A 24,543-nucleotide genomic window follows, 5' to 3' on the forward strand; every position below is an offset into this window, starting at 1 on the left:
AGAAGAACCAATACAGAGGAATTCCAAGGTCAGAGAGGACAAGTGGAAGGAGAAGGAAGGAGGCACAAGGCTATCCTTGCAGAGCGATAAGTAACTGCGTTAGAACCCAGAAGACTCTATGGCACCCACTTTCTCCTGGTTATATAGCCATACTAGACTCATACATGTTTGAGTCTAGGTTGAAAGCTGAGAGCCACACTCTGAAGAAAGTAAAATTCCTTCTGAGAAGAGGTGTACTGGTATAGGGAGCTGGGCGAATAGAAAGCAGAGCCTGACATAGCTCCAGACCTCCACAGTGACCTGGGAGGAAAAATCAGAAAGACAACTCTGTCCAAGAAGGAAATCTATTAAAGGACTTCACCACCAACGTGATGAAAATATTACCACCTTGTCTTGTAGCATCCATGTTGCCAAGTATTGTAAAATGTGGTGCCAATTTGTTTCTCTTTTCAAGTAGCTGGGTAACTGCCTTTATTCTCTTGGAGAAGTCACTGGAACAGTTCTTTCAATCTGACATCTCGTACTTTTCTTCAGCGAGGGGAATTTTCTCCTTCTATATATCTTCAATGATTTCCCCTTGTTTTCTCTGTTCTCTCCTTCTGGAGCTCTCATTAGATGAATATGTGAGCTCCTGAATGAAGATTCTATGTCTTTTAACTTTTCTATCCTATTTTTCTTTAGCCTGATTTTTTTTTGCTCTCCCTTCCTGGATCATTGCAAGGATGAGTTTTTAATTTTGCCATCTTTGTGGGCAAATGCATCTCAGTGCTGCCAGAACCTTTTAAGAAACAGTGTAGAATGTGTCTCAGAATCGTCCACCCAAGGAAAGGAAGAGGGGAGTATTTAACTCACCAGCTTTCCGTCTTCCAGTCATAGAGAATTTTTTCGCACTTCTAGACTGTATACATGTGAGTACTGGGTGGGGCTTTCCCAAACACCCCTCACTTCAAGGGCAGAGAAGCCCTGGAGCAGAAAGAGATATGTGGTGCTGTCCAGGCATGCCTTCATGAAGGTGACTGCTGCAGCATTGCTGGAATAAAAGGCAGACTGAGAGAGGTGGGGTGGGGCATGGGAGGAGTGGTATACTCCATGTGAACATATTGCTAGGGCTCTCCCAGCTAGCTCCCAGCTAGGGTCCTAGCCTCAACTTTCTTAGCTTCACAGTGAACCTACTCTGAGACACACATTGTAAATGCACAAAAATTAACTACAACCTCTGTCTTAACCAACATCTGTTATTTGGCTTTGGCCTTGGCCTTTAGAAGGCCAAATAATTGAATGTTAATCTTTGTGTCATTTCTGACATCCATGTCTTTGTGCATGATCAATAAGCATGTGAGTTCCTAGGTTATTACATGTGATCAGCATAACAACACAAGTAAGATGGATTGGACACCATTTGGTTATACTGTCAGTATCTGAATAGTCAAACAGGTAAGCATTCTGAATACAACTGAAGGTGAAAAGTCTTCTTATGTGCTTTGTATGTTGAAATTCCACTGTCAATTGATGTATAAATAAATATTTCAAGAGTAAAATACTGCATTACTAATGATTCCCTTGGAAACTTAATTTTATGTATAAAAACAATGATTAAAAGCTTTCCAATTAACCAAACTGATGTGCCTTTGACAGTACAATTACAGTAAGTCCTCACTTAATGTCTACAGATTCTGTGACTTTAAGCAAAATGGTGTGCTGTATAACGAAATCAAGTTTTATATAGGCTAATTAATGTAACAAGAGTTAAGTTCCTACAGCATTTCATCAGCATTAAATGAAATGTTATTGAATGAAACGATGTTATTGAGGCCCTGCTGTATTTGAGATGAGAGGAGATGAAAGAGACGTGACAGCTAGATGCCATGTGTGATTCTGTGTTGCATCCTGGCTTTGGAAAATAAAATGTTATGAGAGACAACATTATTGGGACAAATTGCAAAATTTGTTTCTCTCTTGATTTAGTCTCCTCATTTGACGTTTTCTTTGCTGGAACCTTCAAGGTGATTATAATTCCTAATTAGAAACTTGCTAATGATGCAAAGGTTTATCACAGAGAAAAAAAATAAGACTGAATTACTGCTCACAGGAGAGGAATTAGGAACTACAGGATGATAATAGTACTTGACACTGATCCAGCACTCCAGAAAGGAAGTTTATAAAGTTTTAACAGCTCTTAAAAGCAACATGTTACCCATAAAAAAAAAAAGATTGTCACAAAGCCGTTTTTTCTTTTCTTTTTTCTTTTTGCCTACTCAGAGATACTTGAATCATCAGATTCTCCGTATTACAAACTTATACCACATGAGGCATTCATCCTTTGGNAGAGAATACAGCTCATTGGTTAACTGCTTTTGGAAGTTGCTGAGGTACCAGCCATCCCTCCTCTTTGAAACACCTTCTCTGGACCTCCAAGACTCCATATTCCCCAAGATTGCCTCTTCCTTCACTCATTGCTCCTTCTCAGCCAGCCTCCTTTGCTGACTCCTTCTCTCTCTCCAACCTCTTAATGTCAGGATGCACTGGAGCTCAGTCCTCAATCCTTCTCTTGGTTTAGGCATTTTTTTTTACTTTAAATCTACCCATATACAGATCCTCCTAACTTTAAATCTCCAGCCCAGATCTCTTGAATCCAGGCTTGCATACCGCCCACTCACCATCTCCCTTGGGTATCTAATAAACCTTCCAAACTCTACATGTGGAAAGCGGAAGTCGTGATCTCTCCTCTAAACCTTTTCTGCCCGCAACCTTCCCAACTTAGTTGATGGCAATTCCATTCTTACAGCGGCTCAGGCTCAGTCATGTAGACTCCTCTTTCTTTCACAATCCACATCTAGTCTCTCAAGAAATTCTATTGCCTCTGCCATCAGACTATATCCAGAATTTGACAACTTCTTAAAACTTCCACTAATAACACTCTGCTTATTCCCATCATCCGTTCGTGCCTAGATCACTGCAAGGCTTCTGTGGCAGAGACCGGCCAGCTATTCACAAAATCCATTTTCTTTTCTTCCTGAGCACACGTCTGGACCACATTCTCCAGCCACCCTTGCAGTAGGTGTGGCCATTTGACTGAGTTCTAATAAACAGAATGTGAGCAGAAGATGTACCACCTCCAAGCCTGGCCATAAAAACCTCCCACCAGCTTAACGCACACTGGTTTACTTGTTTCTGCCCTAATCTCAAAACAGCAGTCAGAGTGACCCTTTTAAAATGTGTCAGATCATGTCATTCCTAAACACTTTTCAATGCTCTCCATTTCCCCACAGTAGAAGACAGAGTCCCACCAATGGCCACAAGGGCCTCTGTGATGGGCTGCTCTGACCTTACCCCCACTCTCTCCACTCACACACTCCATCCCTCCTCCATCCACACTGGCCGTATTCCCAACACACCAGGCACTGGGCACTCTGTCACCCAGGCTTAGCCTGGATGATTCCCCTGCTAGAAGCCCTCTCCAGACTAGCTTCCTCACCTCCTTCAAGTATCTGCTCAGGTATCATCTTTTTAATGAGACCTACCCTAATTAGCCTATCCAAATTCATAGACCCCTTGCTCCAGTATGCCCAATTCTCTTTTTCCTGCTGTATTTTTTTCTTTTCATGGCACAGAATTTCCCACCTTCTTATATACTGTACAATTTATTTGTTCATTATCTTTCTCCCCACTGGTCTACGAGTCCTTCTAGAATGCAGACTCCATGGAGGTCAGAAGAGCTGTATCTCTTTTGTTCAATGATGTATTCCAACCACTTAGAAGAGTGTGTGGTGCATAATAAGTATTTAATACCTATTTGTGAACTAAATGAATTAATCCTGTAAGTATTATTTATAGGATTATTTCTACTTTATAGAACTATATATATATATAATTTATATAATTGTTTTTGTAAGACAATTATTTAGCACCTACTGTGTGTTTAGCATTCTGAGGCTACAATAAAAGACACATTCATATTCACTGTCTCAATTTCCTAACTTCCAGTTCATTCTCTGATCCACTCCAGTCTAACTTCTTCCCCATCATGAGCAGAAATAGTTCTTATCGAAGTCATCAGCGACCTTCAGGTTGCTAGATCTAAGGAACATTTTCAAGTTGTCATCTTAATTTGACATTTCAGCAATACTTGAGCAAGTACTCAATCTCAAACTTAGAAGTACTAGGCCTCTTTAACAGTGTGTGCCTTCCAGGACCATTCTGTCATGGAAACACACTTGCCCTTGGCTTCTGAAACACCATACTCTCCCAGTTTTCCTCCTACATCTAGGCTGCTTCATCTCAGTCTCCTTTGTCACTGTGCATTTTCCTCTACTCAGCCCTGAAATGATGGTTTTTCCCAAGGACCAGTTTGAAGCACTTTATACCTTTCAATTTAATCTGTACTCATGGCTTTAACTGACATTCTTTGCTTATGATCCTCAGACATACCTTCACCGAGGTTGGGATTCATATCCAACTGACCCTGTCAATGTGTCCACTTGAATGTCTCAAAGTCACTGTGTCCAAACTTGACCTCCTGTCTTCTCTTCCACACCATCCATCCAACGCCCAGACCAGAAGCCTGGGAAGGAGTCTTGACATTCGCCCCTCTCTCATGCTGCACTTCATCTATCTAACTGGTCACCATTTCTCACCTAATCCATTCTTGCCTGTTCTATTCTGNCCTCAAAATACTCCCCTTTGCTTTGAGCACAATTATCCCATCGTTCTTGCCACTTTCTGACGCAGTTCTGGAAGTCCTCTTTCCTGAGTGTCTTCAGTTGCACTGTCGTGGCTGCCTCGATGTCCTGAATTGATTCAAAACATTTACTTTTCATGGTCATTTTGACTTTGGTGAAGAGCTAGAAGTCAAACAGTGCCAGATCTGGTGAATAAGGTGGATGAGGACACACTGTAATGTTTTTATTTGTCAGAGATTGCTGTACCAGAAGCCATGTGTGACACAGAGCCTTTGCATTGTGATCACAAAATATGGTGAATGCTGCTGTCGAGTGTCATCCAACGGAAAGACAGGGATCTTCAATACGGGAAGCAGCGCGTCGAACCTTAGTAACAGTGTGTGACAATTTTCAACTTGTTCAGTGCCGTCAGTTGGGTGTGAGCTATGGTTGAGAGAAGGTGTGTTTTAAAGTGTGCCGTAAATCATCCTCCATCATGACAATGCTCTGTGTCACACATTGTTTCTGGTACAGCAATTTATGTCAAATAAAAACATTACAGTGTGTCCTCATCCACCTTATTCACTAGATCTGGCACTGTCTGACTTCTGGCTCTTCCCCAAAGTCAAAATAATTCAGGACATCAAGGCAGCCATGATAGCCAACACACTGTAAAACATCAGCACAATTTTTTGTTTGCCTGTCCTTTGAAATGTATTCCCCAGTATCTTCATTTTCTCACATATACTGCTAAGATGGAGTTGACACCTGCCCCCAAAACATTCAAAGAAGGTCCTTGAGCAGACCCAGCAGACATACATCCTGATCACCAGGGCTCTCTGGATGTCTGTGATGTATCCCTCAGCTAAAATTAGGATTTCTATAATTGTTCTATTTGCAACTGTAGCAAATTACCACTAACTCGGTGGCTTAAACAATGCAAATTTATTATTTTACTGCTAGTTCTGTAGGTCAGAAGTCTGGCATGGGTTTCACTGGGCTAAAATGACTAGGCTGCATTCCTTTCTGAAGACTCTAGGGAAGAATCCATTTCCTGCCTTCTCCAGTTTCTAGAGGCTGCCTTGATTCCTTGGCTTGTGGACCCTTTCCTCCATCTTCAAAGCCAACAAAGGTGAGTCCCTCTCAAATCCCCTCACACTGACCTCTTCTGCCTCCCTCTTCCACTTTTAAGGACCCTTTTGTTTGTAATGGGTCCCCAGGAGCAATCAGGATAATCCCCCTATTTTAAGGTCAGCCATTAGCAACCTAATTCCATCTGCAGCCTTAACTCCCCTTTGCTTTATAACTGACATTCAAGGTTCCAGAGATTAGGACATGATATTTTTGTGAGGACATCATTCTGCCTATCATAGGATTTACTTCCTTTGTTATTGTTTTTTTTTTTTAACTTGTGCTCGCTCTCTTAGGGCTCAAAATAGTAACAGGACAAGCAAAGTGAAGTCTTAAAACAGGTTCCTGAAACAGATTAGTGCTCAAATTTCAGCCCTGCTTCTTACTACTGACTGATCTGGGGTAAGTTACTAACTCTCCAAACGAGTTTCTCATCTGTAAATTGGGGATAATATAATCTACAGAAATGAGTATAGGAAATGGGATGATATTCACAAAGCTTTAGCACAATACCTAACATGTAGTAAGTGCTCAATAAAAGTAAGTTAAATTTTTTAAAGTCAGGCAGAGTAAAGGGGGGTGAGAGACGAGGCAGAGTATAATCCATATCTCCCTGCACAGGGAATCCCCACACGGTTTGGTCCTCCTCGTGGCTTCTCTGAGTTGGTCCCTGATATGGAAGCCTCTTGGTCTTACTGGACGAGGAAAACAAAAGTTCAGCTGTCATCTTTGCTGCCTGGCCTCCGCAGCTGCGATTTTCTTTTCTTTCCTGGCCTCCTTCCTTGGCTCACTTTCCACTGCAGACAGGCCAGGGGATCGCAGCCTCGGTACTGACCTAGGGAGCCATTGCGACCTCAAGGAAAGCGCCCCAATGGAAGTGGCAGAGAGGTGAGGGGGGACCCCCGGCTGAGCCCCAGCTCCGCCCAACCACAATCACTTGCTCAGCGCTCACGTCCTCTGAGCAGAGGGCGTGTGGGTTAGATTAGCAAGCGAGAGCCAGGGTTTTCCAGGACCAATTTCCCCTGACTCTGCATAAAAGTAGAATCTTGCATGGCCCATTGCGCTGCTCCGGGGAAGGCAACTCAGACCAGAGTCTTGCTGGACTTTCCCCTCCATCCTGAGGGGACGCTGTGGTGGCGATCATGGCCCAAGAAGGGCACAGAGAACATAATGCAGGTGCTGGGAAAGGACGGCCTTCCAGAAAGCCGCCAGATTATCTCCTGGGTTGACAAAACCAAACGTATTAACACAGTGTTGAAGAGGACTTGGGAAACAGGCACTCTACACTCCTGGGGAAAGGAATCCAACAATGTTTGTTGTTGTTGTTGTTGTTGTTGTTGTTTTCAAATTAAAAGCACTCCTACACTATTACATTGTTTTGTACACCTGAAACTAAAACAAAAGCAAAAAAACACAAACAAAAAAAGCACACCTACATTTGAAAAATAAACACACATACATACGTTTCTGTTAAACAATCCAACTTGGAGGAATCTATCCCTTGAAGAAATAAAAATGTTAGTACATAACATTGTTTGAACAGGAATATTTATTACAACAATATTTGTAGGACACCGAAAACTTGGGAAAGTCTAAGTGTCCATCAATGGATGAAAATTAAATAAATTGTAGTATGGCCATCTGATAAATACTGTGTGACTATTTAAAAGACACAGTTATTTGTTTAGCTATTGATCTTGAAGGATTTGGTGGAAGAGAAATATATATATAATACTTTAGTAAAAAGAAAAAAAATTCTCTGTATGAGTGTTTTTCTTGAGCATGGGTAAAGGTGTGAAAGGAGGAAGGTGGGTCTGTTAACATTAGTTAATGCAGGGTGGGTTAATTTTTTTCCACGCTATGTATCATTGTATTGCTTCACTGGTTACAATAAATACATTACTTTTCTTTTTTTTTAATTTGGGAAAGTTAATACAAATGGCGGTGAGGAGGAGGAAGAGAAGCTGTGGAGGAAGCACCAGGAGGAATCCAGTTAGGACTGGGAGAACCTAACTGCGGCAGAAAGAGGGGGCACAGGCAGTAAAAGCCAGGGCCAGGTGGGGTGGAGGAGGGTCTGAGGTGCAGTCACTAAACAGCGGCTGACTTAATTCAAGACGTTTATCTAGCGCATCCTCTGAGAAGGCCAGAGCCAGGTGAAGCACTGAGTAGCCTGTAGCAAGAGGAATGTAAGCTGCTGGACTATTAAAAAAATAATAAAACTGCCCCAAAGTATTCAAAGTCATAATGAGATTCTCTACTTGAAGTTATTTTGAAGACTTCAGTGGGACTAAGCCTGTAGGGAGGCAGGAGGAAACAATAGTGATAGGTAACATCAGGTAAGTGGCATATAGTGTGAAAGTGCTTTTCTTACGTTATCTCATTTGATACGAGTACAACCTAATGAGTTAGGTATGGTTACCCCATTTTATAGAGCAGGAAACAGAGGCACAGAGGAGTTGAGTAACCTACTCAAGGTTAAGCAGCTGGTAACAGAGGTCATTTGGCCCCTGAATCCTCAGTCTAAACGCGATGTCATTCCAGGGTGAGGATCTAGACGGAAATGTTACACTCCTCCTTGCCCCGTGGGACTGGAGTGAGAAGATTGCCCGAGTGGTACTGGGCAATTTCTTTACTGCGGACGTTCGTGTTTGGGGCCGAGCCTGCTCCGCCTCAACATCAAGGAAGGGCTCCTGTTGCTTTTTTTCTCCTTGGGATTAAAACACAAACTACAGTGTTACAAAGTTCCCTGAAGCCCCAGCCTCGGGAGACGCAGTGACTCCAGAGGGATGGTGAATGGAGGGCAGCGAACCCAGGGTCGTGTCGGAGCCGCCGAGCTGGCGTCCTCACTGCTCCTCCTGCCCCACCATTTCATTTCAACGCCTGGGGCAAGTGGGGTATGTGGGGGGAGGGAGAGGGAGAGCAGCAGCGCTTTGATTTCCTTTGGTGGGTGTTGGGGAGGAGAGGAAGTAGCAATGGGGTAGTGAACGTTCCCCTCCCGTCCCAGGGGACGGGCGGTAGACCGTTCCAGAGAGTGGACTCTCTGGAACCACCAGTGCCCAGCATGGCTCTGCCAGGGTGCAGAGCCTTGTGTGTACTGGGCAGTGGGAGACAGAGAGTGGTTGAAGGCCTTCACGGAAGCAGCTCTGCTGGGACTTGAGCGAGTCTCAGGAGAACAGGAAAAAGGCTCCATCTTTGCCTCATCCATCTGATTTGCTTCGTTGCAGCTCGGTTTGCCCAGCCCCAAGGTGCCGAGACTCCTGTGGCTCAGGCTGGAGTGAAAGGATCTCTGGATCCACAGAAAGAGAATCTATCTAGTGGTCCTAGGCTCATTTGCTTCTCTGAGAGTCCTGAATGAAAGTAAGTCCCAATTTCATCTCTATCCTCCATCTCTTGTCCACAGCGCTAACATCGCCAGCTCTAAGTGTCTCTGTCATCTTCTGTGTTTAAGAAGGTCGCCTCCCTTTCTTCCCTCTGCTAACTCTACTTCTGGATCAGTTTTTCCCCTATTTCTCTTCATCCCCCATTTTCCATGCCAGTCCTCTCCTTCGCTGTAAGTTCCCCTCCCAAAGAGTTCTTTGGCTGAGGCTAGGGCTCTGGAGCTGGCCTCTCTGGCAATTCCACGAAGATAACCAAACATTACATTTAAGTGAGTTTCTGTGTCTCCAGTCTACTCGGGTAGGGTATGGAGAAAAGGAAGCCCTTTCCCAATCCCAATAGATACTCAGGGGGCTAAAGCCGGCGCCGAGTAGGCCACGTGGAAAGCGGTGGGCAGAGCTGGAGACTGCTCTGACGTGGGGCGGAGGTAGGTTTGCTGATCTCCTTGGGGCCTGACACCTGCTCCCCCCTATCCCAACCTCAGTGGTGGGACCTGCTCACCCTGGTTACTATCTCCCCGAGCCGGAAACAGGACTTACTGTGTTGCTGTTTAAAAACAATAACATCAACTAACATATGGAGATGTCATCATGATTAAACAGCAAATTATAGTCGAAGACGGCGCGACAATAATCTAAACAATCACCGCAACAAGAAGAAATATTCTCTAACGAGCCAGAAGCGGCAGGCTGCGTTTTGTGAGACTGGCTGCCCTGCGTTCCTGGGGCTCTCTCCAAGCGCACGTGAGCGTGGTCTCCCGTCTAGGACAGGGCGAGGGAGCCCCAAACACAGCGCCAAGCTTTCTCGAGGCTCCCCGGGGCGATCTGGGTGCAGTTGGGGGCGTGGGAGGACCCGGCGGCGGGGGCGCCTTTCTTCTAGGGCTTCCCCAGAAGGCGGTTGGGGCCTCAGGAGGATGGGGTTCCCAGAGAAAGAGCCTGTAGCGAGAGCAAACAAGCGGGCGCTCCCAATCCCCGCCCCCTCGTCGCCTCAGCCCCCTCGCTCCGCCTCGCCTCCTCCCAGATCTGGAAGGAGATTCATATTTAGGTGGGAAGCCCGCTCTGCGAGGGAGTGGGCGTCTTCCGTTCGTCGCGGGGGTCTTTCTCCCCCCAAAGCCTGAAGGAACAACGTGAGCGTTTACTTTACGCGAGCAAGAGGCCCAGTTGTGCGCACTGGGTTTGCCGGGTTTGCGGAGGGAAGGATATCGATAGGTGGCGGTGCGCTATTCAGGCAAAAATGACGGGAGAAGACCCTCCCTCTTTCTACTCTATCTCCGCCCCCTCATTAGATAGATTCGTATTTAAAACAGGTTCAGACATTTTAATTTGAATTCTAGGGGCTGAGCTCAGCTTAGAACCATCCTACTTGTACTTAGAAAATAATATTTGAAACAAAATGGTCAAAACCAAACTGTATTTTCTCAGACAACTAGCGTTCCCCTGTGGGTGACCACACCACGCAGGCACGGAGGATGTCGTTTGGTTTTGACTGAGACTCGGGGATCCACGGAGGAAGGGGGTAGTGAGTGAAGCTATTCCCAGGAGTGGCAGGGCGCCGCGCGAGCGTGAACTGGCCGCGGTAATGTATGCTGCCATTAAGAATCTGCGCAGCTTCTAGCGCTCCGGGCGCAGGGACGCATGTGTTGCTGAATTCAATCCGTGGGGGGAATGCAGATTGGGCAGCGACCTACTGGGTTTGATTTATGAACTGTTACTCTAGCGATTGTTTACACATTGCATTTCAGAGCCCCCGCGCACCCTTCCAGGCGGCGGCGGGCAGGCTCCGCGGCGTGGGAACCCCCTGCAGCCTCCTCCGCCTCCCTCCGCCGGTCCCCACCCCCAGCCCAGGGGCCTCCGCAGCTTCTTCCCACCCGCAACTTCTCCAAGAAATCGGATTTCGATTTCTTTGAACCTAGAGACCTACATTCAGTTCTCCCTCCTCCAGCCTGCTTGAGTGCGGCGGCCCTGGACGCTGGTCTCTGCTTGTGTTTACTCTCGAATGTTTACTTCTCGCTAAGGCCATGCGGGGCCTATAAATAGGACAGGTGGAAGTAGCTCGACTGTCTGATCAATAGGGCCCCGTCTCCTCCTCGCCATTTCGGCTGAGCCGTCTTATTAATTATGAAAGGATTCACCTGATCCCTGCCAGGGACCACAGCCTCTCGGCCCCTCTGCTAGAGCCCTTAATGGCGGTTCCTTCGCAAGCTGCCTCCGGCCACCGCAGAGGAAGAGGCGAGTCGTGGTTAGGGCTCGGCCTGCAGGGACGGTGGTTAGGGCTCCGACCCGCCTGGGGCAGGGGCCGGCCAGTGCCTGTCGGTCTCCGTGTGCTTTCTCAGCTGAGCGCAAGCCCAATTCCCCTAAACCTCACCTAGAAAGGACCTCTGCTTTTCAGTTTATTAAAACAAACACACGAACAAACAAAAAACCTTCCTCTGTTTTTTTTTTTTCAGTAAACAATTTCAGGGAAATGGCTAAGTGTGCTAGTTGGGGAGAGTCTGCTTGAAGATGGTAGGTTATCAAGTGGCGTGTGAACAGGTGAATTTATCACCTGGCATCATGTGTCCCTTCACGTATCCCTGAGAACTTGGCCAAGAAAGCGGGCTTGGGGCAGGAAACAGACGGGACACCCCCATTTCAAACAATAACTTTTATTTTATACTTCTCTATACTTTGTAGCAAATCGTTTTTTGCTGAGTTTAATTTATAATAAACTTTTTAAATTACATCTCTCTCTTTTTTAAAATCAAGGCTGTTTATGTCAAAATCTTTTTTTCACTATATTTTAGATTAACATTTAACATTCCCCCCCTTGTGATCTATACCGTTGGATATTCAGGTATTACTGTATGTGTAACAGCTAAAACAAGAGAGGAGGGTAAAGAAAGGCAGTGGACTTGGAAAGATGTGTCAATACCAGTAGGTAAAGCTGAACCTCTCAGTGAATTTAGCAGCATTTCTTCTCGCAGCCTTTACCTCTAACCCGAGATTTCCCCAGCCCCTTCCCTCTCTCCCTCCTATCCTTCAAACACAAAACCAACAATCTGTCCTTTCATTTTTCTTGAGGAGAAATGTGCAGTGGAAATGATCAAAACAAGATACTGTGGAAGAAAGACGTGAGCGTGAATTATTCACCATATGCTTCCCTCGTGGACATCTCTCTTGAATTCATTCCCCTGGCCTTCTCCTCTCCTCTTTCCTGTTAGGAGGAGCCCATCATTTGTCATGTAGTAACATGATTAGTATAGTAGGTGGCCCAGGGCCGTTCCTGAGATTCTTTTGCCAAAAAAAAAAATTAAAAAAAAAATGGGGTGGGTTTGCCGTTTTCTTATTTTTACGTGAAGACGGACTAAAGCTGAGGTCCGATTTTGGCTGTGCTTGCTTCCTCACTGACTGGTAACATTTGGCAAATAAAACACAAGAAATCAAACGAAATCAAAAAGAGAATCAGGATTTCCCACAATCCTATATGAGTGTTTTCAGCATCACAGAGAATCACAACGTCCCCAAAGAACGAATGGATCATCCTCGCGATTTCCGGGAGCATGGAGTGAGTGTGGGTGGGCGCGCGGGGGGAGCCGGCCCGGCGCTCAGAAGGAAAGCCAGGTCGCTAAAGCTGCCGAGAGAGACGCCAGGAGCACAGGGAGCGCCGGGAGCAGGGACCCCGCCGCCCCGTTGCCGCTGCCGCAGAGTTCGAATAAGCTGCCTTGGATGTTGAGGTTTTTGGATTCTTTTCTCAGTTTATCCCACATATCTTTCGCCCCTTCCTGGCAATCCGTAAGGGCTGCGACCGTGCAGCTGTGGAAATCCTCCCAGTATCTGGCGAGGAACAGAACAAACAGAAGAAGCAGGTTCACTTTGGGCGCGCGAGGACCCCCTGGGCCTGCGTCTGTGAGCCTCGGCCCTGGCGGCCTCGCCAACCTCTGCGGACGACCTCTCCCTACCTCCTCTCCACCACCCTGTCGCGGGGGTCCAGCCTGGTCGGCTTTCTCCGGACCTCGGCCCACCCTAGAAGCCTCTGTTCGAGGAGGGCTGCCCCCGCCCGGGTCTGATTTCTCTCTCCTGGTGGCCGGAGGGGACCCAGCAGCCGGGAGCCATGCCGCACCCGCTGCGCCGCGCTGGCACCTCGGCCTGCGCAAACAGATTACTCGCCCTCCTCGGGGAAAGCTAGGAAAACTGTGCTAAGCCTTGCAAGCTGCCGCCTATTAATGCCTCTTAGCTTGCAAGATGGGTACTTGCTCCGAGCGCGGCCCGCCCCTCTGGGCTTCTCACTTCCTCCTCCCCCTCGCCCCTTCTGTCTCCCTCCCTCACCGTGCTGCAGTACTCTTTCGCCCGCCTTCGCCCTCTTTCTCCCCCCTCCCTTCCTTTTGTTTCCCGTTCTCCTATTTTCCCTTTCTTTCTTCTACCCTTCTTTGTCCTCCTCCTTTCCTCTCTCCTCGTTTTCCCTCTGTTCAGTTCCTCACTTCTTCCCCATCCTCACTTGCTTTGGTCCTCCGTGGCCCCTCGCCTTGCCCTCCACAGTCCCTTAGCTCAGATTCCATCAGGAGACTCCTGCTTGCCTCTCGCCTCCCTAGGGTCGCTGAGTGTTAGTGCCCGAGCCACTGGGGCCAGCTTTATAAATCTGTATTTGCAAACCTCTATGCGCCCCGCCTTGCGTGCTAGGTCCGGTCTCTTCTCCCCCCGCCCCCAAGTCTTCATCTTGAGCTTGGACCCCATGAGGCCTCGTTCCCCGAGCCTTAGGGGTGTAGAGCCCAGCCCCCCAGGCCGGACTCCAGGGCTGGCGCAGGGCCCACCGAGGCCAACCTTCCAGGCACCCGGCTCCCTGTCCTCCCTTCCCGCCTCTTCCGGAGCCCCACACCTCCCTCAGCCGCTTCCTCCCTGCTGGACTTGGCTCTTAGCCCCGCCCCCACAACCTTCGTCCAACCTGTCCTTTTTTATTGTCCCCCTTTCTTCTGAAAACCCAAAATAGATCCCGAGACTAAATATAATTTCAACCCGTGATCGATTCCTGGGGCGCTGTCTCCTTTCGGTGCCGGGTCGATCTGTGTGTCTCGGTGACTCCGGCTGGCTTCCACCTTACAAAGGCCCTGAGCCCCAGGCCACCAGCGACCGCTCTCCAGGCAATTTGGTTGTACCGTCTCCCATCTCTCCCTTCTTCTCGCTAGCCTGGACTGTAAGCGCATTGAAGACAGGGACCACGTTTGATATACTTGTTTCCCACTCTCACCCCTTCTTCTGGCTGATAATAAAATTATAAATGCTTGTTGGATTGCCTTGAGCTCTGGCTGTTTTCTATTAACCTCTCTGAGTCTCTAATTTATGAGACTGGGGGTCCTGGGGTGTAGGGCTTCCAGGTTCCTCAACTGAAAATAAATCGCAAGCTTTAAAGAAAAGAGATGGAGGGACAGCTCTCTGCTTAATTGCAGCTCCCAAAGGATGTCTAAATCTCTCCTTTCATTATGCATGCCCAGATGGGAGCAGGCTCCTCCTGTAAGAGAGACAAGGTGGAAAAGGACACACATCTCTGTGAGACTGGGAGGAGGTGGGCTTCAGCAAGGTGTGGGAACAACCAGCGCCACCAACTGGGTGGGAGCCCCAGTGACCTGTGGCCTGTGACCTTTGAAAGGGGCCCTCTTCACATTTTTCAGGACGGAGGTCCTGCTAAAAAATTAAAATAACTTGGAATAACCAAGTTCTGATAAGTGATGGAGGATTTGGGAGCTGATCTGTATTTGACCTTTTGTAGTGCTTTATACATACATTCTTACCTATCATAAGACATTTGGAATTACAGTAGGTAGATATGTATTCTAGACCCAGAATTTTGTCCCTTTCCTGATAGGAAGGTACCAGCTACTTAGCTTCTTTGGCTCCTGGTGGGTACTAGAGTATTTAGGAAAATGTGTAGCAGATCGACCCCTATTTAATTACCCATAAGTTAAACAAATAAACACCTACCCTGACCCACCCCCAAGAATTAGAGAGAGAGGAAGGCCTTCACAGTAAAAAAGGGTAGTGCAGCAAATAGTCACTCCAATCTCTGGGGAACAAGGAACACCTCTTGCCTGGACTTTATTGGAAGGGCCATTATGGGGGCAAGGGGAGACTGTCACTGCTGTTTTTGAAAAATAAAGTAAAAGAAAAGTGTGTATTGTAGAGGATGGGGTATTTCTAAGGTCTGCAGCAGCTAAAATGTCGCTGGCCCACTACAGTTGGGCTCTGGAGGTCACCTCATTTATGAGTGTAAGGAGTGCTTTCCAGCCCAGCTGTGGGAAAATGCCCCGGGCTTGGTCATGAACTTCCTGGCTCTCCTAGGACCCTTAGCTGCCCTGGCCTGGGACTAGCTCTGATTCAGAAAGACAGGAAAACAAAAAAGCAAGGAGGGTGAGTACCCTAAACCTCAGAAATGATTACAAACTCAGCAGTCGCTGGATGCCCAGGACACGCTCTTCTTGGGCAAAGTCATTGGTGCAAAGAAAATATTCTTTCAGCCTCTCTTCTAGAAAGAAGGGACCTGTGCTCCCTTGCCTGCACGCCAACTTCTAGGTGTGTACTGGAGGGGTGTTTGAATCAGGAGAAATGAACATAATAGGCCAGAGACTTTCCTTTTAGGCAAACTTAGTATTACCTAAAACGCCCCTCAAACCAAAAACAACTCTTCTTCGGAGAGCACTAGGCAGGCCTCTCATTCACGCAGAAAGAATGAAGACTGCCTCCAAACAGAGGGAGGAACGGGTAGCAGCTCTCCCTGTCCCTCGCCCTGGGTTCCAGCACGTTGAATGCACACGCCTCTGTGCATGCGGGTGAGGCCTTGGAGGCTTGGGACTGAACCCCCAGCGGAACACTCCTCCTCTGCGCATCCCAGGCTATAGCGTTTCCTTAGGCAGCGCGTGCCGGGCCAAGGCCTGAGGGTGGGAGCCAGAAGGCGAGAATATGCGGATTCGCGCCGGCGTGGATCTCCGACTTCAGCAGCGCCCCCCCCCCCAGAACAGGAACCTAATTGGCCATAGAGGACACTTACGTGCACACGGTCTTGATGTTCGTCTTGTCGTCCAGGCCCTGCGGGTAGGTGGCCATGTTGTCGCCCAGCTTGAGCAAACAGTCCGAAAAGCCCTTAAAGACCGCATCGCACTTGCCTGCTGCTCTCACGGCCTGCACCAGGTACGCTATGGGGAGGAGGGGACACCAGTCAGCAGCGGCGAGATCCTACCCTGCAACCCCACAGCCCGTCCGCCCCCTAACTCAGCGCGGCTTCTCCCTATCGAGGGAGCAGTGTCCATCAGCGCTCAGCCTCGGGGCGCGACATTGTTAGAGGTGAATAAAAGATGTGGCCCCAGAATGACTGACCTGCACTCACCTACGAGTCTTCTACAGACTGTCGGTGTCTGAGCAGGGCTGGAGCGTGAGGCGTGGGTGGGCGTGCCCGGGTAGTGAGTTCATTCCTGTCCTGCAGCTCCCTCCTGAATCACGCTCTATATCTTTTTCTGTTTCCACCAACCCCTCTTCTCACCTCCCTTTTCTCCCTTTCTCTCTTTCTGCTTACTCCGTCCTTCGTTTCCCAACACTTCCCCAACAAACCCTGCACCGCCTCCCAAGGGCCATTCTCTAATTCCTAGGTGACAGAGGGAGGTCACAACAGAGCACGGGAGTGAAGAAGGGGTAAGGTGGAGACAAAGCATGGGGCCACGCAGCTGAACCTGAGGCTACATCCTGAGAAAAGGCCTCCACTTGGCGCCCAGTCCTGGGTGGGCGCTCAGCAAACACTGCTGAATGAGTAAATTAATAAAGTCTCTGGAAGCTACCAGCAGCCACCCGAACGGATTGGTTCATTATAAAACTGATTGCCTACAGTGCAGTGTGTGTTCCGAGTGAGATCCTCCACGCACCCTCCCCGCCCCACTGGGGAGAGAGAAGCTAGGGCATCTGGGGACCGGGCAGGGGTGACGAGTGGTCCAGGGCAGTCAGCCGGCAGGGTCACGGATGTGTTTGCCCGCGTGACCCCGGGTCAACCCCGCAGAGGCCCAACCCGTGAGCCTTGGGCCTCCAGCTTCCTACTCCCCTCTGTCATAGGCTCAACTCCCCAGGCCACATTCTTAACGCCCTCCTTCCCCCGAAACTGGCCACCACTCTCGCCAGGAGTGGGTGAGACCTTTGCTCTCCAGGCCCAGCCCTGAGACTGAGGGCCCAAATTGCTGCTGCCGGGGGCTCTTGGCCTTTAGCTCCGGGCTCCCTCCAGGGAGCGGCCAAGAAATCTGCGGGATGGTGGGAGGAGTAGATGATCGTGGAGGAGGAGGAGGAGGAGGAGGAGGAGGAGGAGACGACGACCCAGGCCGCACAGAGGTCCACGCTTCTGGCCCCAGGTCGGTCAAATCCTGGGGCCCGGGACCGGAGAGAGAGACAGACTCCAGACCGCGGATNGAGAGCGAGAGAGGGGCTGAGGGAGAGAGGGGGAAGAGCTGGGAATGGTTCACTCCATTAGGAGGGGGCGGAGGAAGTACAGCCTCACGCCCACGAGCAGGCCTGACGTGGGGGATGACACGAATGATTTTTTTAAAAAATAAAGACACCTTGGTAGGGAATCGCCATTTATAGTCATCAGAAGCTGGAATTAATCAGATATTTTCAATTAATGTGCGATCCGAACGAAATCTTGCCTCCGGGGGTGACCACTTCCCCGCCCCTGCGGCCACCCCCGCCTCCTCGCTGTTCCCGGGCCCCCAGCCCCGCCCCCTCCCTGCGCAGAACCGGGGCTCCCCTCCCCTCCCAGCCTGAAGCCGGGGAGTCCTGGCGCGCCCACTCGATTGTTTCAATCTGCTCCCCCTCCTCCACAAGCTCCACAGCGAATCCAGCCCCCTCCCTACGATGCAGTAATGTTTAAAGGAGCGGGAGAGGGAAAAAAACAGCTAAACCAGCTCTATTCATTCGAACCCCCCTGCCCCTCATCGGCAGCCTGCCTCCTGCACTTGCCTACCCTCTTTTTCTTCAACCCGGCAGCTGAGCTCTGGGCGCAGCCTGGAGCGCGTGAGCACACACTCACGCACACACCCCCCACGCCTGCAAACCCAGCCAAGCATCCCTGTGCCCTCCCGCACACTCCGCACGCAATCGTGCGCACAAGCCCAGGCCTCGAGGGTTTGGTCTGTACTTGTGGGGCCCTGAAATATCACTGTGTGCCCAGCTCCGAAGGCTAGAGCCGGCCGGAGGCGGCTTCAAGAGATACAGCGACACCTGTTTTTGGGTGCGAGGAGAGCACGGAGGAAGGAGCCTCTGCAAAGACAATGACCGGATACTAGAGATATACTAATTCTCAGAGCGTTAGGAAATGTCCCAAGTAATCGCTAATATGCGTGCATCTTTCTGATCCTGATGCACCTCTTGGGGTTGTTGGGTGCATACACACGTATACACACGCACACACGGACATCACGTACGCACACGCACACACAGACCCCCCCCACACACACACATCTGCACTGCCTGTTTGATGCTAGGGCACAGGCCGGGTGTAGCCTCAGCCTACTCTGCAACGGACCCAGGCCGCACAGAGGTCCACGCTTCTGGCCCCAGGTCGGTCAAATCCTGGGGCCCGGGACCGGAGAGAGAGACAGACTCCAGACCGCGGATGCGCTACCGTGGCCATTTCTCTCTGCTCCAAAGCCAAAGAACCCGGCTAAACGTTTGATGGCAAGAGGCCAAAAGCACCCTGGGCGCAAGGAGGGCGCGCAAGAAGCGCACAGACCTGCGCTGTTGGGGAGAGAGGAGGAGAAAGATGGGGCGAATCTTCACAGAATCGAAATCGGCCTTCAATGCCCACGACCCTGAGCGCCGGTCCCTTCCTGGAGAGTGTTCTTGCCGCTGCAGCTAGTGTGTGAATATCTCCGGAGAGGATCGTACCTCTCTTCCTCCCCCACCCCGCACCGCGACGCCCGTCCCCGATGCAGACAAGGGGAAAGGTGACCGAACCTGCAGCAGTCTCCGAGAGCGCACCGTTTGCAAATTGCTGCAGCAAGAGCGAGGCGGGCCTTACGCTTTCTAATCCGGAACGGGAAGCTCTGGGGAAGGGACTGAGGTTAACTTCGACCTCGGCTCAGGCTGATAGGTAAACCTTCATAAATCTCCCGCCCCGCTGCCCCCTACGCGAAATATTAAAAGCCCTTGAGACTACAATATCAAATAGAACACTGAGATAGAATAAACGAATGTTTGTTCTAATAGGAACTTGGTCACAAAGAAACAAATCCTACCCGTCGTTCCCTATAATGCATGCCAGAAATGCAGTTTCGCAGCGAAGAAACGAAATAAAATACAGTCCATCCATCCCCACCCCTCCTAACCTCTTACCTCCACCCCCAAAACTCGGTGGTGGAAAAGTAGCCCCTAAGATATATTGACAATTTTTTAAAGGGGAACTGGGGCTTGCTGGGGGCGTTAAGCGCTCCTGTCACGTTATCTTTCTAAGCGCTGCTGGAGAAGACCCTTCATACCGCGCATGTGTGATTGTGTGTGTGTAAAATAAGTCGTGAAATTTTCTGTTTTTGCAACTATGACTCCTTGGTCTCTAGTTGGCTAGGGTAGGCCAGGAGCTTGTGCTAGGGAAGTATTTTGCAGGCTCACACATCCGTGCAAATCGCAGTCCGTGCGACCCTCACGGTTGTTCCTGAACCTGGCTTCAAGCGAGGCTCTGGGAGGTCGACACGGGCTCCATCCCTGTCCTCTCCGGTGTCCTTATCTTGTGCCATTTCCATCTGTTCATTCATTCGTTCGACCTCTCATTCACTCCAAACTTCCTCCCACCGCGTCTTCATTTGCGTTCATCGCCCTCTCCATCTCCCCGGCCCTCCCTAGACCCCACTTTTCTTGCCAAATGTCAATGATTTGGGACAGCTCCCAGAAGTGAATTAATAAAGATCGAGGCTCTGGTGGGGAAAAGGCAGACATTCAGGGACAAATTTGCTCAATTTCAAGTTCACAGCCAACAAATGGTCATTTTCGGGCTGAGGTTAGTGTGTTGCAAGCGTCTCCCTCATGCACAATTGCTGTCTTTTTTTTTTTTAACACTCCCCCCCAAAGTAATGTTATTTCCCATCGGGAAAACAGAGCCCCAAACCCTCTCCGATTAAAATCTCCATATCAAAATAACTGCTGTCTTCTGCTCTCTAAAAATGTGCAGGCTAATTGCAAAATGCCACATTTACTCATTTCCAACATTTAAGAGATTTGCTGCAATTAGAAATGTTCTTTATTGCAGCTCTTTGCACTAATGTCGAAGATTCAAAATAACCAGATTCAAAACATCAAGTCATTTCTCAGAATTAAAGGAAAACGCAAACATCCTGCATCCACATAATCTAAAACCTCATAATGTTAATGCAAAAAAATCAGATACTCAAAATCACGTCAAATGCATAAAAAAACTCACAGCAAAGAATCCATTTTATTGTATAGCTATAACTCCAAACCCTGTTTCCTTCACATTTTCACGAAGAAAAATGTTATGCATTTCATCTCTTGCCCTAAACCAATTCCCTAACCCGTCCCCCCCCACACACACACACAATACTGCAAGGATTTGTCTGCAAAGAACGCTACAGCCTGAAGTGATAGGAGGCAACAATTCCCTCGTCTCCAGAAAACCCGTTTGAAGAGTTTCTATTTTTTCTCTTGTCCATTCTATTAATAACCTGCTTCACTTTCACTTTTAGGCCACGTTAATTAATGCTCTGACCCGCATGAGAAAAGGGGGTTTTCTTAGTGCTTCCTTCCATAACCTCTTCATTCTGGATGGAAAATGTGAACTTTTTAAAACCCCACGACAGTGTAACTAGGACTCAACATTCCTTAACATAAAACAGGGACTACATAAATCCGTTCGTAATCAACCCCAAACAAACAAAAATAACAAATAGCCGATAAGACATATTGCAAACACTTTTTAACTCTTTCCTGCATATAAAATACAGATGCCTATGTGGAAAGAAACAGGCAAATGTTCATAGAAAATTATATCCACATATATTTGGCTGAATTCAACCTCCTCAATAAGCACATTAAAATATGTACTCTGGGGTTCCCTATCATTTTTTATTTGCCCCCCAGCCAGTCTGCGGTGTCCGGTGCAAACGCTGCAGCTAGGAAATGGGGAGTGGGGGTGGCGGGAGAATGACAAAGTTCTAAATGCAGCAGTCTAAGCCCCGAATATCTTTGTTTTCTGCACATAAACTTTCCAGTTCTAGCTGCCTAGCCATCTTGTTCCTGCATTCACCTTTCGACCCTTCAAAATGATACCTTGCAGTATCGCAGGGGCCAATGCATTGTCCCAGAACGCACCAAATCTGGTCTAACCCGAGAAAGGGAAGCAAAAATGGACGTGCGCTTTGGAAAAAAAGGGGGAAAACCCCCTCCTGAAACGTCTGGCCGCTCACATTTTCTGCTGAATGTTTGGAGTCTCTCTTTTTAGAAAAACCAACCCGGGACGCGCGGGTCCCTAAGAACCGATGTCCCCACCCTTGGGGGTTTGCGGGCTTCTCCGCACCCACGGGCGGCTGCGGGCCAGTCGAACCCCTGAGCGCCTCGGCCGGGGTTGGCCGGGCGGCCACTTACCTATTTGCACCGCGAGGATCAGTGAAATATATCTGCCGTTCAACTTAAGTCCCATCCTACGTTTAGTCAAACCATTTGCGACCGCAGACCTTTAAATAGTTAGTTTAGAGAACGCGGGGGGAAGCTGAAAAATAGGCATTGCCAACAAGTTCCAGGAGCGACGAAGACTTTCTGCACCGGGAAGGCAGAGGGAGGAGAGAAAGAGAGGGAGCGAACAAGAAGAGAGAGAGAAAGAGAGAGAAAGAGAGAGAGAGAGAGAGAGAGAGAGAGAGAGAGAGAGAGAGAGAGAGAGAGAGAGAGAGAGGGGCTGAGGGAGAGAGGGGGAAGAGCTGGGAATGGTTCACTCCATTAGGAGGGGGCGGAGGAAGTACAGCCTCACGCCCACGAGCAGGCCTGACGTGGGGGATGACACGAATGATTTTTTTAAAAAATAAAGACACCTTGGTAGGGAATCGCCATTTATAGTCATCAGAAGCTGGAATTAATCAGATATTTTCAATTAATGTGCGATCCGAACGAAATCTTGCCTCCGGGGGTGACCACTTCCCCGCCCCTGCGGCCACCCCCGCCTCCTCGCTGTTCCCGGGCCCCCAGCCCCGCCCCCTCCCTGCGCAGAACCGGGGCTCCCCTCCCCTCCCAGCCTGAAGCCGGGGAGTCCTGGCGCGCCCACTCGATTGTTTCAATCTGCTCCCCCTCCTCCACAAGCTCCACAGCGAATCCAGCCCCCTCCCTACGATGCAGTAATGTTTAAAGGAGCGGGAGAGGGAAAAAAACAGCTAAACCAGCTCTATTCATTCGAACCCCCCTGCCCCTCATCGGCAGCCTGCCTCCTGCACTTGCCTACCCTCTTTTTCTTCAACCCGGCAGCTGAGCTCTGGGCGCAGCCTGGAGCGCGTGAGCACACACTCACGCACACACCCCCCACGCCTGCAAACCCAGCCAAGCATCCCTGTGCCCTCCCGCACACTCCGCACGCAATCGTGCGCACAAGCCCAGGCCTCGAGGGTTTGGTCTGTACTTGTGGGGCCCTGAAATATCACTGTGTGCCCAGCTCCGAAGGCTAGAGCCGGCCGGAGGCGGCTTCAAGAGATACAGCGACACCTGTTTTTGGGTGCGAGGAGAGCACGGAGGAAGGAGCCTCTGCAAAGACAATGACCGGATACTAGAGATATACTAATTCTCAGAGCGTTAGGAAATGTCCCAAGTAATCGCTAATATGCGTGCATCTTTCTGATCCTGATGCACCTCTTGGGGTTGTTGGGTGCATACACACGTATACACACGCACACACGGACATCACGTACGCACACGCACACACAGACCCCCCCCACACACACACATCTGCACTGCCTGTTTGATGCTAGGGCACAGGCCGGGTGTAGCCTCAGCCTACTCTGCAACGAAGTGCTTCTGCAGCTGCATCTGTGCTCCGTGAAAAGTGCTATCCACGACAGCCTGAGTTGAGAATGAAAAAAATAAATAGGGCTATTTCCTTTCTAAACACTGTTAGTCTTTCCTTTTTGGCACCAAAAGAAGGCTAAATCCTAGCTTTTAAAATCAAATGCTAAAGAAGGCATAGGCCACCTTTAAGCCCTTGAAGACAAAAAAAGGAAAAAAAAAGAAAGAAAAGAAAGAAAACGAAAAAAAGGAAGAAAACGACTCCCCCCCAAATCTTCCAAGAATACACGAGAAAACATCAAGATATGAAATAAGCAATAGAAATGCAAACGGATTAAGGAGTTATCGAATCGAATTTACTTATCCAGGTAGCGTGCCACCTGCATGCCCATCTCCGGATGGGCACACTCACTCTTTCAGCCATTTGGAAAAGAAGAGAAAGTGCAAAATAAAGGGGGTGGGACAGGCTGTGGATATTGAGGGCTAAGGGGGAGCGCGGGGGTACTGACTGCAGCACTATGTGACGTGGAGCGTGTGCACAGAGGGGCCGCGTTCCCCAAGTCCCGCGGGAGCCGCGGACCAAGAGGTGGGGGCTCCGAGCCTGGGCTAGGGGGCGGAACCACGTAGCCCCGCCTCTGGTGACGTCACTGGGTCAGCGGGTGGGACTGCAGGAGGGCTTGCCTTTCCAGTGTCCAGGGGCTCGGTGCGGTGGCAGCCCTGGGTGTTTCCTGTCCCTGCTGTTCAGAGGTTCCTGGAAGAGTCGAAAAGTGGGCGGGCAGGGGGCGAGGCGGGGGCCGGTGGCGAGAGGTGGGAGTTGCAGTATGCCCCGCCCCATCTTGACCCCGCCTCACAACTCGGCCCCCGCTCCTCGGGGTCCCTTGAGCTGGGCGAGTACATCTTTCCTCTCTCTCCAACCTGAGCTGAGGTGCGGGCTCTACACTCTGACTCTTGCAGATTCTCGTGCTGGGGTAGTTCTAAAATATTTTGCCCTTAACGTCCTTGCCTTCCTCCGGCTTACCCACCCACCCTGGATCTTCCAAAACGTCGTTTTCTGAGAGTGCCCTGGGATTTCCCCCCTCCCATTCTCTGTCATCCCGAACTTGGGGCGTTAGGGGTGGGAGGAGGTAGCAGTAAAGGGCTAAATAAAGCAGAGTGAAGTGGGGTGCGGGAGAGCTGCCGCCCCCAGGCCCGTGCGCATGAGCAGAGCGCCCGCCTTCAGGCTCCCGGGCCTGTCTTGGATAGTCTTTCCCCAGCGCTGCGGAGCAGCGCCACCCCTGGAACGCCTGCTGGCCTTTTTCTCTCCCTTTTCCTTTCCTTAGGTCCCAGCTTCCCTTCGCTGGCCTGGGTTGTTTTGAAAGCGAAGATGTGAGAGAACAGTCAGTACTGTA

The 24,543-nt window shown here is 49.5% G+C and overlaps 1 protein-coding gene across 4 annotated transcripts in view; it reads right to left on the reverse strand.

The window, feature by feature from the left end:
- Positions 1-22,021, reverse strand: part of NRN1 (neuritin 1) — a 78,380-nt gene extending 56,359 nt beyond the window's left edge. Inside the window, exons 1-4 of one of the 4 annotated variants that reach the window (XM_019624772.1) lie at positions 19,772-19,955; positions 19,121-19,209; positions 16,179-16,323; positions 11,793-12,976 (exon numbers count right to left, since the gene is read on the reverse strand). In XM_019624772.1, coding sequence (XP_019480317.1) covers positions 12,748-12,976; positions 16,179-16,323; positions 19,121-19,209; positions 19,772-19,914 — 606 coding nt within the window. In that variant the 5' untranslated portion in view covers positions 19,915-19,955 and the 3' untranslated portion in view covers positions 11,793-12,747. Of the gene's footprint in view, positions 1-11,792; positions 12,977-16,178; positions 16,324-19,120; positions 19,210-19,401; positions 19,491-19,771; positions 20,673-21,757 lie in introns of those variants that run through there. The other 3 variants (XM_019624773.1, XM_019624775.1, XM_019624774.1) reach the window with 3 other exon arrangements.
- Between the last annotated feature and the right edge of the window lie 2,522 nt (positions 22,022-24,543).

Source organism: Hipposideros armiger, unplaced genomic scaffold (genome assembly GCF_001890085.2).
Source record: "Hipposideros armiger isolate ML-2016 unplaced genomic scaffold, ASM189008v1 scaffold_607, whole genome shotgun sequence".
In the NCBI taxonomy this organism is placed as follows: Eukaryota; Metazoa; Chordata; class Mammalia; order Chiroptera; family Hipposideridae; genus Hipposideros; species Hipposideros armiger.